Consider the following 16891-nt stretch of genomic DNA (forward strand, 5'->3'; position numbering starts at 1 on the left):
CTGGAAAATGTGAAAAGATTGTTGCCTTAACACTCTGTTTATTAAATTATGGTTGTAATTGAAGGCACATTCTAAATTAATAAGCTTTTGTACAAATGTGATGTTTGTATTTGGGTAAATTAACATAAATAAATTTCTTGATCAGGTCGACCAGATTGAACCACATTTCACAGCGCTAAGGCCAGTTTTAAATATCAACAGCAAAGAGGCCTAAATAAGTCGTTATGTGACTGGATTTTAGCAGTTGGGATTAGTCACGGCCAACTTGCTTCTTCAGTGAAATTTGCATTCAACATACTCAGGGACACTACTATCTGGCAACGATATCTGATTTCACTAAAGGCCTTTGATGGTGATTCCCTGTTTCTCGAGATTCTTGTCGAAGTTCGACATATCACTAAGAGTCTACTGAAAGATATTTGTTTTCAAGTAACTGGCGTAAATACCAGCATTTATGGCTTTCGTCTTGTAGATTGTTTGGAGTGTTACAGGTAATTGCCTTTTTGGCCTGGATTTTTTGTGATAGCAGTGCCTATTTAACAATGTCATATTTACAGAGTGGTAATAAAAAAAGATACCAAATAAAAACACATGTTCAATAAAAATATGGTTACCCGTTGGAGGAAACTGGCATAAAAACTATGCGCTGGAGGCTTTGTGCGATTTTATCATAAACAAACACGTGCCAGCCGAGTTGCGCAATTTCGACCTGCTATAATTATATGGGGTTAAGAACTGCAGAAAAGCAACACCAAGATGTGAAAAGACAAGAAGAAAATCACCCTAAATTAGTGCAATTTGGAACAAACCCTACTTATTTGTTCCTGTTCTTACTTACGTGACTGAGTTACCGAGTATCTCGCACAGTTAACCAACACAATCTTTTCTGGGGTGTCGTTTGAAAACTATTTGTGGTGAAGGTCGCTTTTCTATTTGCATGGCTGTATGGTAACGTTTGGCTTGTCCAATTGGATTTTCCATTAAAGTTTCGGAGTCCATTTTGATGCGTTTAGCTTAATTTTGTGGTCAGCATATATATCTCGATTCTATTTTTATGAACTGTGCTGTGCCCAAAAACCATCTTACGGGGGACGAACATTGTCATTTTTTTAACCACCAGATCAGCAGTGTCTCTAACTTACTGCGGGGGGCGGTATGTGCGAACGTACACGTACACGCGTAGATAAACACAGATGTCCGTTTCCATCCAATCCCCATTTGACCAGTCAACGGATGATGCATTTCCCACAAACAGAATCCCTTCTCCCAGTTCATAAACTCAAATAGCCATTCGTCCAATGATACTCATTACATATGAAACTCAAAAACACCTATAAAGCATGGACCCAAAGTCACTCGACTAGTATAACTCCCTTTAGCGACAAATTGGAATCGTTCCACAATACAATATTGGGTGTGTTGGTGTCCACTCTGTTATTTAGGATATAACTCACATGAACTTCTGAAATGTGCGTTACCCTATGTCCAGCACAAACTACTCTTACTATAAAGCCAACATCAGCATCAGCATCTGCGTTTTGGACTGACAAACGTGGACATTACTCACGACTTTCCTTTGGGATTGCAAGTTGGATGAGAACATTTCTGATAAAAACACTACTTTCGCTTGTGGTAAATGCCTTCATTCAAACAGAGTTGCGATGTCTGAGAAACTATTCTACCATCACTATGACGTCTGCGCTTATTGTAAGACCTAGATTTTCTGGACCAGCCCCATATTACTTTCAAGCACCAACTAACAAACAGATAACATTCCAAGAGCGAAACAATGCCTTGCACCGTGGATTATTTACACCTTGGGAATCTGAAATAAACAGCACATCAGACGTCGAAGAAACTCCAAATGAATCAGAAATGAAAATGACGAAAGGGCGCATCTTGTCGGAGGCAGAATCATCGCCTCACCAACCGTGCCCCAGCTCAATCTGGGGGCTTCCGGGAGAACAATGTGGCAATTCTGTTGTGGCGGATAACACAATTTCGGACGAAAAATACGCTCACGAAGATGAAAAGATCATAGCACTCTTCCAACAACGAATGCTGAAGCAACTAAACTTAAAGGAGCCCCCCAAGGTGACCAACTCATCTTGGTCCTCTATCCCGCGGTTTTTGCAGCGACAGCTACAACATACAATTGAAGGCCACAATCACATTTTGGAAGATCCAGTTGAGCAGAACGAAGAAAAAGAGGTCCTAGTTCTGCTACAACCTCGTAAGTAGTGTTGTTGGCTACATTCTTCCTACATTTCTTCATATAACATGCTAATGTAGCCCTTGTTGAACTGGAAACAAAAGATTGGGTACTTTGGGCTCATTATGCTGCGTGGGTAGTATTTTCTAACAATTGAGGCCACAAAGAAGCTTGCGTACAACAGTGTCCAAACATAGGTGCAGAGCCGCGACACGGCAAACAAAAACATTGTTGCTTATAGAATGGTTATTTGATTTGTGCATATTGATTGAAATAGCGTAATAGGCTGGAAGATCCTAGTGTAGCTGTTTTCCAATTATTTATACATTCAGAATTTATTGCAATGATAACAAATCCTAAGCACTGACGTTTAGGAAACAATGGCAAGTTTGAATTCCCATTGTGATGAATTACTAAAGTTCGAGGTTCTTCCCCATTAAATAGGTAAGAAGCGATATGAGCTCAAAGTCCCTCTCCTGTAAATGCGAAGAAGCGAGTTACACCTTTTTGGCTACAATAGAGTTAACACTTGAGAGCATTTTTAGCCCACAAAATGGAACTGCCTGTAGTTGACTCTACGCCACACCATACTAGGACGAAAATTCCTTTTCCACATCTGCTTCCTGATCTCGAGTCATTGATCAGCCAGATGAGTGTAAGTCGCATCTTTTCGTCGCATATAAAAGTGGCTTTCAGAATCAAGTAAAAGGACAACCTTCACTGCTGAACCTTCGACATGGTACATGATTCCACGAAGCGTTTAGCTATTTTTATATTTCCACCTTCGATGTTTGCTTCCAAGGCAACTAAGTATTCGTGTTCTCCTGTGGTGCTGTTATCATTTATGATGACTTTATTGTGTTCCAAATATTTTACACATAACTTTTTCTATTTCTAATCACCCGCATCTTTTCCTCTGACTAAGTGTATGCAATTAACCATCAGTTGCATTGTTAACTTATACGATTCCGTGCTGTAGGTCTTGGAAATCGCAGAGGAATGTTGTTTGACAAGATAGTAGTATATCCTCTTATCACCCACCCATCTACTTACTATTTCCTGTCCCACTGTCGTGGACTTAAAATGTAAAATAACAGGGTGTGTGATTCTGAGGCATTTAACCGAAACGAATGCACCAAATTCTGGTCCATTTGAACAGTCTTGCATATTCCTTTCGGAGTTAATTTACCTTTCAATGGAAAACGGGCACAGTTGGCCACCGCCCATTTATCAAGAGGCTCTTCTGTTTCCATCACTGATATGGATTTTCGATAACAAAAGGATGGTCAGACTACTCAAAAGCAACCTAAATTTTGTGTCAGCAAATAAAATATGGCAGTGCCATGGTATTTATTACAAGAACAGGTAGACAAATTTTAACCTAACATGCCTGTTCCTACACAGGCCAAACAAGGATAGATAAATCTTCTTGAGTTTCACAAGAAATGAGCTAGCATGAGACACTAAAACTACATTTCTGTACCAAGTCGCTTTACTGCGTTTGTTATCTTTGATCATCCGTTGGTTTCATACTACCGCAGACTTCTTTGCGTAGTCTCAACTAGTGATTTCGCGACGAGGGCATGTCCAAAAGGGATGAAACAGTCGTTTTCCGCTTTGAATACAATGAAAAAAATATACACTTCGGAAATTGGAAAACCATGCAATATATAATATTCTGGAAGAGAACAACCGCACACCCGTGAGAATAGACCATCCTGTCAAGAAAGCCTCGTGGCAGCAAGTAGGACATAATTAAGCGGGATTTTAACGAAGGCTTAGAAGGTGTTTTTGTTCGGCAGAACTCGACTTCCTTTGTAAACTTACTACAACCATTGGTTCCTTTTAATTGACTGTCACGATCACAATACATCTGAAAACATCCTTCAGCCGATTGACTTTTATGCAGAAGAGTCCAGCTTGGTAGTTCCATCCATGACAATAAACCGAAGTTTCCAAGCCATAAAAACGCGTATTAGCCGAAATATCGATTGAAAGTGTCCAGTTTCCAAAACGTTTGCTCACTTGCATGCCAAAATAGTTGTTAAAATACAATAACATGTAATGAGACAGTAATCTGTTTTATTTTAACATTTGAAATTATATTATAAAGCGGTGAATGATGAGTTACAGATTCAACAATGAACTCCATGCTACGTTACAAGACCTCTAGACTTATTATATACCTACGGTAATTTGCATACAGTGTTTTCCCACAAGGGGGTGGTGGCAGAACAGTGTTATTCCTGACAAAGTAGTGTAACAACAGCTCAGTGTATTAGCTCTCGTATTTTTAAATGTTTACTCCAGCTCTCCGAGAGAGTGCAAGTCAGTACATGAAAGAGTGCCTCTTAGGATAGAGTTCTTCCAGTGGAGCAAGATTTTTTGCCTCTTCGGAGCGTGCGTGCTCTCCGTAGGAACACTATATATAATGGTTTTAATGAATATTCTGTCCTGTAATTGGAGCCGGTCCAGGCTAAAAAGCCGAGAATCACCGTTCAAGTATTTCAACTTTACTGAGAACCATCAAAATTGCATATCTTGCGAAACCCCGGGGAATCTCCAACCCAAGACCTCCAGACCAGTAGATTAGACATCTGACCGTTTGGATAAAGGGAGCCGAGAGTCGAACTAGCGAAAGTAATTCAGTGTGCACATACCTACGAGTCCACAACTAGCAATCTAATAGACTAGCAATGGAAGTTTGTGATGTCTTAACGTAAAAATTGAAAATCGTCTTTTTTCGGTCGAGTTTCTGGAGTTGGTGTAATGCGGTAATTACCCTCAACAATCGTAGGTCAAAATTATTTAAGAGGATTGGGTCGATGAGCAAAGTGTTATCAAAAATCCCAACACGAATGGTTGCATGTTTAGTTTCAGTCAGCTGGATTGCCCGAATTTTTTGCATTTGTATGACACCTATTTCATGTGGAGAAAAATTCAGACCTAAAATGCCTCGCATGTCATTCACTCGGATACACCAAGATCTGCTCCACTATTTTATCGGGACGAAATCCGGTGAATAGCATCATCTTAAGTCATTTTACTGGCATTATCCAATACGACAACACATCATTTGGCAGATTTCAAATGCAGATATAGTTCTAGAAGTACGATAAAAGACTTCTTAACCAAGTTGAGTAAACAATATTTTCGGGTTAGTTTGCGGTTATGAAGAACTATAGGAGTTTCGAATGAGCATTAGTTGAAAAACACTGACAAATGTGTGAAAATGTATGTGGGGAGGCGGCACAGTTGGAAGTCCGAAGCCAAATAATTAACCATTTTGTAAAATTGTTAAACCAGGATTTATTTGCGATTAAGCAAAATACACTCACTGGCTTGTAGCTCCGCCGAAGTGGAGTTTAAAATTTCTTCGGGGCAAGATAGTCTGGAAAGGCCACCGTAACACCGGATTTGAAAACCACAAAACTACTCCACTGGTAGGTAAACATTTGCCTTTTTTAAATAAAAAACCAGTCATTTTTAACTAGTTACCTTAGACATTTTGGGGCTTCCAGTTTTGATTAAGTTTTCATTATCAGGATTTCGCCCAACCAGTAAAACAAACGCTGGTAGAAATGAAGATATTTTTGGAAATACTTAGACAACATACTCTTTTTTCATTATCAGGATTTCGCCCAACCAGTAAAACAAACGCTGGTAGAAATGAAGATATTTTTGGAAATACTTAGACAGACATACTCTTTGTGAGTCTGAAAACGTCCACGAAATCCCTTTTCATGGCTCGGAAATGTCAGACCACGTAATTCCAATAATAATAAAAATAATATTAATAATAGTTCATTCGAATTTTATGTCCAAATTTTACTTGATTTTTGTCCTCCATAAACTATCAAAGCATTCTTGGCAGTTTGCTTCTCGATAAGGTGATTGAGCACGTCCAATTATCCAGCTGTTTACGATGGTAATGAGTAATATATTCACGCATTAATAGCAGTTCCTGAATTTCCTATAACAACAACCATTGCGCAGTCTTTGGCTAAATAACCTGATCTGTGCATCAAATTGGCCATTCATCTACTGAAGACTTCTACTCATCCTTTTATCATTTATTAAAAATTATATGAAATGTATATGATATACTGGTAATATCACAAAATTTTTCACTAGTCTGTCAAATTTACTCGTGTGGATGTTTTGGTAAGTCCAGGTAAATTTGCTGTGTAGGCTTGGTGAATGAAAGGCGACTAAAACTAAGGCTGTGTGTATAAATACATCTGAATTCTTGTATGAATTACATACATAAGTTGGGAATAGTCAAAAGGAGTTCAGAGAAACTTAGTGAAATAGTGCTAATGTTGATGCCACAATTTCCGTGACCCCCAAATTCAAACTTATCTCTATTTCTTCCACACAGTAGAACAACTCAGTATTAAAAGTTACTTTAGATATACTTCAAAGTCCCGTGAAAACATTCAAAGTGCCACAAGACATCATAGCATGCTATTGGATCACTGGTAGACATGCGTTTATGTAATTTTAGAGTTCTGTGGAAAAGTTTTGGCTTGAGATAGAAGCATGAGTTTGTAAAATAATTTCCTTACCCCAGGCTCAGGATCCTACAAGTCCCGCTTTACAAAAGTTATCAAATTCAACATCCGAATTAATCCCCGTATCGCCGATAACAATTAACTGTGCTTTCTAGCGCTCAAACATTTATTAAGCACAATGGCGTAAGGGTGAATTTGCATCTTTCACTTCTTTGCTGACGATCAAGCAATTTTCGCAAGCACACTGTTACTATTCAGGTTGTTCTTATCTACCATCTACTGTATGCCCAATAACACCAAATTATTTTTACAATTTTCACATTTTTGAGATACCATCCCTCAAAGATATATAGATTACGCTTGATACCTGAAAGCTGTCAATAATACTTGAAACCATTGTGAAGGCACATCATATTTGGTCTACGGATCACTATGCTGTCATACGCGTTTTAAGCCTGTCTTGGAAGGAACTAGTGAAACGATCCACCACTATTCGACGTGGGGTGTGGTGCCAGTACTCCCCTGGGTAAAGGCTCAATTTATTGAACACCTTTCCCCAACAGCGTAAACCACGCCTTGTGCGATTTCACAGGTTAGTTTATTCGACGTGGGGTGTGGTGCCAGTACTCCCATGGGTAAAGGCTCAATTTATTGAACACCCTTTCCTGAACAGCGCAAACCACGCCTTATGCAAATTCACAGGTTAGTTTGTCTGTATGGTGACTGATCATTACGAGTTAGCAATAAGCGGAGATTTTGTTATCCTTCAGGGATCATACAAGTACAAGTTTCGTTGAGCGTGTTGAAGCTTCCCTACGATGTAGGTTGGTATGAACCTTTAAACCAGTTATGTGTAGCGTCGAAGACTAAGGTGTACGCCTTCAATTCGCATTCGCATTTACACTAGTTGACGGTTTGCTGACTTAATCACCAGGTGTGTTATGCTAGCAGACACACTGTTGCTACTCACCTGCAGCCAACCGAATTCAAATACATCATACAGATTAAAAGCATCCCTTCGCTCTAAGATACAACGATCTTATTAGCCTATAGAAATACCTGTCCACGTAGAGATAGTTACAAGCTTTTGAACAGTGATGATTTCACTTGAAATTATGCTCGCGTTCAAATATGCTTGTGGAAACAAAAATCATCTAATCTTGATGTCTTTCCCTGTGAAGGGAGACATCAGAACGTACAAGGTCATAATTCAACTATACTATACCCACACCATGCTATAAATAAGTTTGTTTTATCGTTTACTCTTTCAGATCCTATTCAGCTCAGAAAAATTCCGTCTCTAGCTTTCACTGTGAAGCTTGTAGACTACATCGATGATCGACACATTCTCCGGGCGCGCATACATGCGGAGGTATGATTCAGCGTGATCTGATAATTTTTGTTATTTCTCATAATATTTGAGACTATATTGGAGCTTATAAATTTATTGTGACAATTCCGCTACTCGTTGTTTAACAGATAATTAGGGGAATTTTTGCTGAAAATCAAGTGGAAAAAGCTTATTTTCGATTTTGTTTGACAGCTCTTTCTTATACACATCGCGCTCAAGTAGGACTACGGCTCACCAGTGAAGTCATATGCTTCAGATGCATTTGATTTGCGCCGGTAATGCTCTGGTTGTCAGTAGGTTGATCCCGAATGTCACATATCTGGAGATAAACCCCTACAATGCCTAAGTAATTCATTCTTTATGCCATGTGTTGCCAGGAAAGAGTCACAGACTTTGAGTACTTGTTTAGAGTCCAGAAAACAGGGACCAAGTTTCTAGGATCAGAGGAACAGGTTGCGGAACTGGCTTTGAAAGGCCTACAATTCTGTTTCGTTATTATTATACTGTCTTTAATATGGGCTTCAATGTAAATGTCAAATTGTTGGCTACAACAGTTCATGTCTCTAAACTGGAACGGTCAATTTGATTAATCATTCTGGATATTTTTCAGGCCTTCAGAGAACTACCTTATGGTTCGGAAATCAGTCTTTGGGAGATAGTCCGACCTTGGCCCGGAAGTCATACGAGACATCCAAAAACTCAGTCATATGATCCCTGGGACGAAACGCATGTATTTTTATCCGGCTCTGGTGCACAGCTTTCGGAGGACGCCTACCCTGATGAACGTGGGGTAACACCCTTTGAGGATATCTCCGTTGTTGGACAAAAGGTGGCGTCTGCTCTCGTATACCTGGATGAATCCGATAAGGTCACCTCTGTGACGTTTAACATTACATCCAGATTGGTTCAGTGGATCAAACACCGCAACCGAATGGTCCTAAATGGTCGAGAGAAGATAAATCACAGACCATTTGTCAAACACCTGCTTTTGATATGTCCAACATGTGCTGGCAGTCAAATCCCAATTGATCCACGAAAGGTGAGTGTTTACTGTCGTTGAACAAATTTTCTTGAGATTTTCTTGTTCACAGTAAACAGACGGCAAGCAGTCCACGGTCCTCTACCTTTAAAAAGCTCTTGGAATTTGACATATTAATCAGCTATGCGCCATGAACCGCTGCATGTCTGTCTGTTTATCAGGCGCTGTGTTAATCACATTTTGGCACGTTTCAGTGCACCTCACCTACCACTTCTCAACAATGGCGCGTAAAGCTGACTCTCTTATTTTGTATCAGCTCTTCAACGAGTTTTCATGTAACCTGGCACAATGGCAGAATGCTGCGCGATTCTGAAGACTATTTCATGGTGTGATTTTTATACCTCGGGTATTTCTTGCCTGGCTTCCTACAGTATATGTATATGTATATATTTGAGTGTGTACATATCTAGAACCCGAATCCTTGAACTGCAAGTTCACGTGGTGAACATGCTGTTTTGTCCCATTACTTGGTTCCCACCTAACCTAGAAAGAAAATTTCGACAGAAATCAAACTGGATTCACGTGAAAAACATCGCACGGTGCATGTTGCTGCATGAACCGACCGTACGATTAACATGAAGAAAGAAGAAAACCTGCTTTTACCACCTTTAGAGTTTTCATTCTTAAAATAAGAGAGGGCAAAAATATATGAATTAAAAGTATTTTAAACAGGACCGAGTGAAACTGACCCACAGTGATGTACCGATATTTACCGACGTATTTACAGGTACCAGTGAATTGTCATATTCTTTGGTACCAAGAAATTGATGAACAATAATTTGTTCAATACAGTGAGAATCCATCAGTACCAGCAACCGGAACGACGAGTTTTATAGCTGTCAAAACAACGTTCATCACATAAGTGAGGGTTGAAGGGCTCAGCCAAGCGGACAGACAATATGACCTATTGGGTCACAGCAGATCAATTCTGCATACATAGGGGAGGCTTTGGTTGATCTACTACAATGTCCCCGGCAAACCTGTGAACACTTTTACCTCGGTGGCGAAGAAAGAAATGCTGTGGCGTTCAGATATTTGTCTCTAGATAACTGTGGTGTCTTCCTGCCACAAGGTAGCCCGGTTTTTTAAACGTTATTTTCTGAGCCAGGTAAGTTCCTGCTGTAGTTTTAGACTCCTACGTGTTTTACCAATGTCACCCGTGCCGCAATGCCTTATGCAGTGGGATTCGCTGCTTAGAAAGAAGCAGCATATAGCTGTAGCTATCTAGTTTCAAAATGCTCAGTTGAATAAGCAATATGACTATGGACACAAAGACGACATATCAGCATTTTCACGAAAAATCAGTGACCGCCTCAAAGTATTGATATCAACCTGTAGGCCGGTGTACTTGTCAGATTTAAAATTGTCAGTCAGGCTTTTTACAGTGGAGAGCTGCACTCAGGCATTACAACCTGGTCTTTCACGAGTGTTCATCCTTAACACCCAATAAAATAATGGTATCTAACGAAATAAAAATAACCTGAAGGAAGTTTTGTTGTCCTGTTTTTATTCACCTCAATTATTAGGTTCACCCAGGTGTTCATTCTGACAAACATATGGCTAAGCGGATCGTTCAGGTTTTCATCTAATCCTCGCTGATGAAGTCTCGGTGCCATTTACATAGGCATGTTTTGAAGCATTTGCAGCAGCCCAAACTGAGATCTCTGTCAGCGGGCTAAGTGAACATAACGTCCACTCCATTCCCATTGCTTGGAATTCGGTGTGAATTTGATGCCTGTTTAAATTAACTCTCCAAGCTTACTAAAGTCTAATATACTGTATCGACTGTCCTAATACCCCTCTTTAAAGATTAGTGGCCTAAAATTCAGGCCCTGAAATCTTTTGCCCATTAGTACCAAGCAAATACAAGCAGAATTAGTTTCTAGACAACTACGGAATTTGCCTGATCAGACCCCCTCGATTTCCACGACAGAATGCAATAAGTAATTACTTCGTTTTGTCCTTCGGAGGGGTAGTTCACACAAAGTGCGCCGATATCAAGTGCTGGAAAACCATTTTAAAAATCTTCAGACTCAGTTGACAGCATGCACAATGACCGCATTTAAGCTGTAATCCACTGAGCATTTTAGTATTGAACGAAACACAACAAGCTAATTGAAATACGCCATGAAAAACTCCATTAAAGTTTGATGTTTTCTCTTCCGCTTTTCATGAGAATTAGGAAACCATTTATTTTATTCCCCTTCACAACTGTGCGATCTATTGTGGTAGTCATCGGTAGTACTCCTCTCGTGAACTTCTTGCAATCTCCCTCAGTGTGCATTTACACAGAGCACTGTGTTTACAAATTCTTTGACATCTGATACGTAATCATTTGCTGATTTTCTCATGTGACCTAGGGCAAGAAACGTTCTGCGATTATCACGGCTCTTCCACTCGAGACGTTGTCCACCAAGGAACTAATGTCCTTGCGACTAAGTGACAACTACGTGATGCTTCGCTGAAATTTGAGTACCACTGTGTCTTATTCAAGTGCAAACTAACTACACTGCTAATAATCCAATCGATGTGGCCTCCAACTAGTGGCCGGAATGTTGTTCGTCCGAATCATCCTAGAGATCCGTGAGATTCACACTTCTGAAGTTCTTCAAATTATACTAAACTGGTGTTCAGCGTTTCACAATACTGAGTGGCTTCACACTTGAGAAGGAATTCAGACTGCAGTTTCACAGCCTTCTCATTTTACAATCAGTTTTCATCATTGACAATATGGCTTTTTTATCAACAGTAGCTCACATGGTCAGTAAGAGATATCTCCTCATCAGAATCTTGTTCCAACTGAAGACTGTCATTCCGCCTCAAGTTATTAGTCTTTGTTAGATGAGTAGGACAGCGCTTCTTATTTGCACATAGAAAATCTTGGAATTTATCAGACTGCACTGGTAATCAATCACAAATATGCCGTCGTGCGTTTTCCGCTGATGTGATCGATCATTTGAGGGTTGTTGTTAACGAAAGGGCGTTGCGGCACCAAACGAACTTATTGAACCGCATATCGCTAGTGAAGTCCATAAACAAGCAGGTGATGTCCAAAATTATCCTGACGTTTCTTGGAGATGGAAGAATTTTCGGTGCACTGTCTGTTCACAGGTATTATCGGATATTTTGAGATGACGTGGAAATAAATGGTGAACAACGTAAATCTGTGGTGGGAATTAATATCCTCTCATCAGCCACCTCCCAAGGTGAAACTTAAATGGTGGAATATTTAGGAACTGGTCAGCGTATTTACCAGTTTAGCGGGTTGAATTTCGATGACGAATTGGTTTGGTGTGAGCAGTGTGGTAATGGAAGACTTGTGGACAACCGAACAACTTAAAGTAAACGGCAAATATATCTGTATAGCTGAACAGAAAACTAAAAAACGCAAGTGTTTTGTAGCAGGACTAAATCATCATTAGCATTACGATCACCGAAAATGCAACACAATTTGTCAATGACGGCTGGGGCGAGAAAAACCAGGGCTTCTGAAAAAAATTCAATATTTTTTGCTCCTTTTGGCTGAGCAACCGCCAGGGGTAACATCCAAAGAGAGACGAAAGTGAGAACAACCTACTGTACCTTTCCACCTTGGTGAACGGTGTTTGGATAATTCTGTTGTAAATTGGTTGAAATCTTTTATGACCTTTATACTCTTGGAGTTGCTCGAAATTTGCTGTGATTTATACCGTAACTACGGTAGGTTGTGAAAATGTTAATCAAAGCCACTGAATTTATCGAGTAATCAAGTTGGTTAATACATTCAGTGTGGGCATATGCTATCAACAAGTATCTTCCGAGTAGCGCCAGATAATCGCAAGGCATTCCAGTTTTGAGCGACTTTTTGGATTTCAAAGAAGGTTGCACTTAGACACAGTTGAATTTCAAGCCAAAAGCCAAAAAGAAATTGTTGCGCTCTCCATATTGAGATGTCCCTTAGTTGTTTATATGTCTCTGAACGGACACCACTTTTAGCATAAATTTTTCACCGAACTTTATCTCAAAGAATTCCTTTAGTTACGGTTTGCTTTATTATGCTTGGTCTTAGAGATGCTTTTACTCACAAAATGAATGAAAATGGGATTACTGTACATATCGAATTAATGATTTGGAGAAGCGGAAACTCCTTTTTACTACAATGAGTCCCACGGGCCAATTCTTTGCGGGGAGGTTTATGTCAATAACTGAAATGTACATGTGCTGATACACTGAAGGCGTCTGTTTGGCCCCCATCCCTAACTAGATCATCTCTACCTTCGATTCATTCCATCCAGGTAGTAATGGATATTCGGTATCGCGCAGGACTCAAGAGGACCAAACGTGCAGCAGGAGGGAGCGAAGAAGGTTTGAGTAATATGTGCCAGGATGTTGGACACCAGTTCACATGCTGCACGCAGCCTTTGTCAATCAAATTTTCCGAAATTGGATGGAACAAATGGATCGTTTTTCCGAAACAGGTCGAACCAAACTATTGCCGTGGCTCTTGCCAAGGTAAGTCAGATGTGCAACAGGGCACACTAGGTATATTGCCAATTACTCATTTTACCGATCAACATATATAAGACCTCGTGCGACATGGAATGACTTACCAAAGAAACCCTAATATCTGATACTTTATTTCCGGTAAAAATCCGAACGATATGTTGTGAACTGCAAAACATTCCACAAAAATATAAGGTACCCAGGATATCACTCGTTAATAAATACGTCATTTCTCAATCGCTAGAGATGGGGACTTTAGCATCGGACCGTTTGGCTGGCCAAAACAAGTGTTCCCGGGTAACCAGGGATGTCCGTGCTAACTTTCGAATCGAGATAAGCATCTAAAGGGACTCCAAATGACCTGCATTATCATGATTAGCCGTAATCGGTACAGCTGGATCATCTAGTTACCTGTTCGGCCGGCAGTATCATAAGAGAATACCACAGTACAGATGATTTCAACCGAGCCCAGCGCAAAGGCATCCTAGGCTTTAATAGGAATGAGTGGTGACACTGGCTGTTCAATAGCCTGTAACAGTGCAGCAGATTAAGTTTTGACTGTCAGCCAACAAGAAGCGTCAGCTTCAAACATTTACGTATGGCTTAGTCCATGGTACTGTCGTCTAGGAAATGTGTGTTCACGACTACCGTGAAAACGGAATCATTGTGTGATATGGCTCAAAAGATTCTGCAGGTCCTGACATAAATTTGAAAGTCTTATTCGAGTTTTTCTCATGCCGATTGGTCCATCATTAGCTTACAGCCAAACCGGAAACATCCTAACTGCCGTATGGAAGTAGCGTCTGTGGGTTGAACTTAGAATTTACCTCAGGCTAGTCAGCGAAAACCAGGCAGTTAGGCAATATCGATGACCATAACAATCGTGTAATCTCCATCCTAGAGTGCCATCGAGCATTTAGGTTCATTTTGACCGGACAAAAGAAGAAATCCGAATACAATGGCACAATGGTGTACCCCTATTCCATCAGGAACTGTAATGCATCTCGCGAAACTGGAATAACAACACGAAAATTTCCCGCGTGATTACTTCTGTTCGTTGAAAAACATAAACTTGCTGTCTCTGTTTTCACTTGGCTTTCGTAAATAACTAAGTACATAAACCTAGGTCTTTGCTTGGAACGTCTCATTTGTCAGTCAAGTTCATTCCCAGTAAAACCAATGGAACTTCTGGGTGCCATTTTGAGTCTAGTTATGAACCACCCAGGCTTGAACATACTCGCCAACTGCATCCAGCAATGAGACAGCACACATCATTAAAGTGGTTTATCAACGAATTTTACTGCTTCAGATGAGCCAGGTCAGAGAATCGGTAACTATTTTCTGGAATATAACCCGCAGAGCTATCCCACGTTCAATGCTGTTCCCGTCACAGAGGAAAAAATAAATTTGAAGTAAATTAATTCCACCATCCGTTCCGTTTCACTATACGTTTCGATGCATGATGAATACGCGTTTCAGGTACTAATAAAATGATGGGTTTGGAGATTGCTTGTTTGGATAATAGTTCCAGAACACACCCTCGTGAACACACATGAGAGAAAAAGCTTCATAATCAATTTTCTGGCACCACTTAACTGAACAGCGACGTCGGGTTCAGTGGCTCTGACAGGTATACCACCGACTCATATACCATCATATTCAGGGCCGCCCGTGCTCCGAAATTATTCAGACAACAACTTGAGTCGACGGAGATAGGTCTGCAGACAGCACATGGCCTAAGCAAATAGGGACAGAAAAGTCTATGAGAGCCCCACAGCAAAATGATACTCCTTGGAGGCTCTGCTTCGAAACATTGAATAACGCTGTATATATCTGAATAGGTCACAGCCAAATACATTGCACTATTGACGATGCTTACCTGTTTAGTCGTGATAACCCAGCTAAAAGTAAAACACTCTCCACACATTTCAGATGACCAAATCTTGAATCCTTGCCCATATGATAATATTCCGAGAGATGATCGTCTCCATTAAGGACATATGGTTCGTTATTTATCACCTGGTAGCAAGAAAAGGTGCACAACCGTCACCAGAATTGTTACGTATGTCTAATGGTCAGGTACACTCTAGAATACCGTAGAAAAATGCAACTTGCTTCCGCTTGCATCCCAATTTTTTTCCTTCGGTGAATGGTGTCGTCTGAAACAAACCGGGTCTCCCAAATTCTACTTACGTTAACAAAATTTCGCAGGTCTAGAGGCCTTGATCTGATAACTCTTTGGTATCTGTTTGGATAACCGTCGTCTAGCTTCCTTGGTAGGTTAAAAGTGAGGTAAACGAAGTATCGTTTCATATGACAATATTTCCGTTTTTCCGTGCGTTTTATTCAACCACCCATGTCCATCTGCTTCGATTTCAGCTACAGGATCTCGCAGCTCTCATTATGATATACTCAACCTGCTGCATCAGAAAAATTCCACCAGATTTCCGGGAGTGAGACGCGATGAACTACAATCTTGTTGTTATCCCACGAGGAGAAACAGCTTTTCAATTTTATACATGGCAGGCGAGAATGATATTCGAATGCATGTGCTACATAACCTAATAGTGCTGGGATGTGGATGTAGCTGAAAAGTGGTCATTCCGGTGATAGCTGCACTGGCATTCTTGTACTATTCCAATTTCCTCATAAAAATGTCATTTTGGTGGCGCGAAAACACAGTGGTTATCATACAGATTCAGGATTTTCCAGTATCACTCATTTCATATTGTCTGAAAAACCATAAAGGACATAAAGTTCAACTTTGTCATCTTCAACATCAAAATTGCCCCTACCCAATCTGTTGACCATGTTTTCATTGCGTTCGTGATAATTTTCGGTGCCGTTTGCACTTCGAAAACATTCCTTTCACGTACCAGTAGGTAAATAGCCCAAGTCCATGTCTCCGGTGTTCTTGCTAAATGTTCATCAATTGTGGAACGGAAACTCATCTAGTTTCGTGTGGACATCGTTCATGATGGTTATACCTACATCATTCAACGAGTGGTGATTTAAGCCGTTGTTCGAGTGGCGAAAATGCTATAAGTTATTTCATCACCAAGTGACTGTGTTTATTTTTTCACTTTCGACGTTGTAATTGGACTTGTGAAAAGTTCGGATTATAAATGTTCATATTTGAATCACATTTGCTTGTTTTCCGTGGTAAATTGTGCGTCAAAGGCTTGAGAAAACTGTGTTTCGGGGCTGTTTAGCCAGTCCAGAACAGCCAAATCGAATGAGTGGGATTACATTAACCGGATGTCACACCGGTCCGACTCCGAAGTTCGGATATC

At 40.3% G+C, this 16891-nt stretch overlaps 1 protein-coding gene across 1 annotated transcript; it reads left to right on the forward strand.

Annotated features, from left to right (window-relative positions):
- Positions 1-1467: 1467 nt before the first annotated feature.
- Positions 1468-16495, forward strand: T265_05750 (hypothetical protein; the record flags this gene model as incomplete). Its single annotated transcript, XM_009170830.1, has 5 exons — positions 1468-2233; positions 7998-8098; positions 8688-9116; positions 13391-13607; positions 15978-16495. 5 exons carry the CDS (start codon positions 1468-1470, stop codon positions 16187-16189), a joined length of 1725 nt encoding a protein of 574 aa, XP_009169094.1.
- Between the last annotated feature and the right edge of the window lie 396 nt (positions 16496-16891).

Source organism: Opisthorchis viverrini (genome assembly GCF_000715545.1).
Source record: "Opisthorchis viverrini unplaced genomic scaffold opera_v5_106, whole genome shotgun sequence".
NCBI classification, from domain to species: Eukaryota; Metazoa; Platyhelminthes; class Trematoda; order Opisthorchiida; family Opisthorchiidae; genus Opisthorchis; species Opisthorchis viverrini.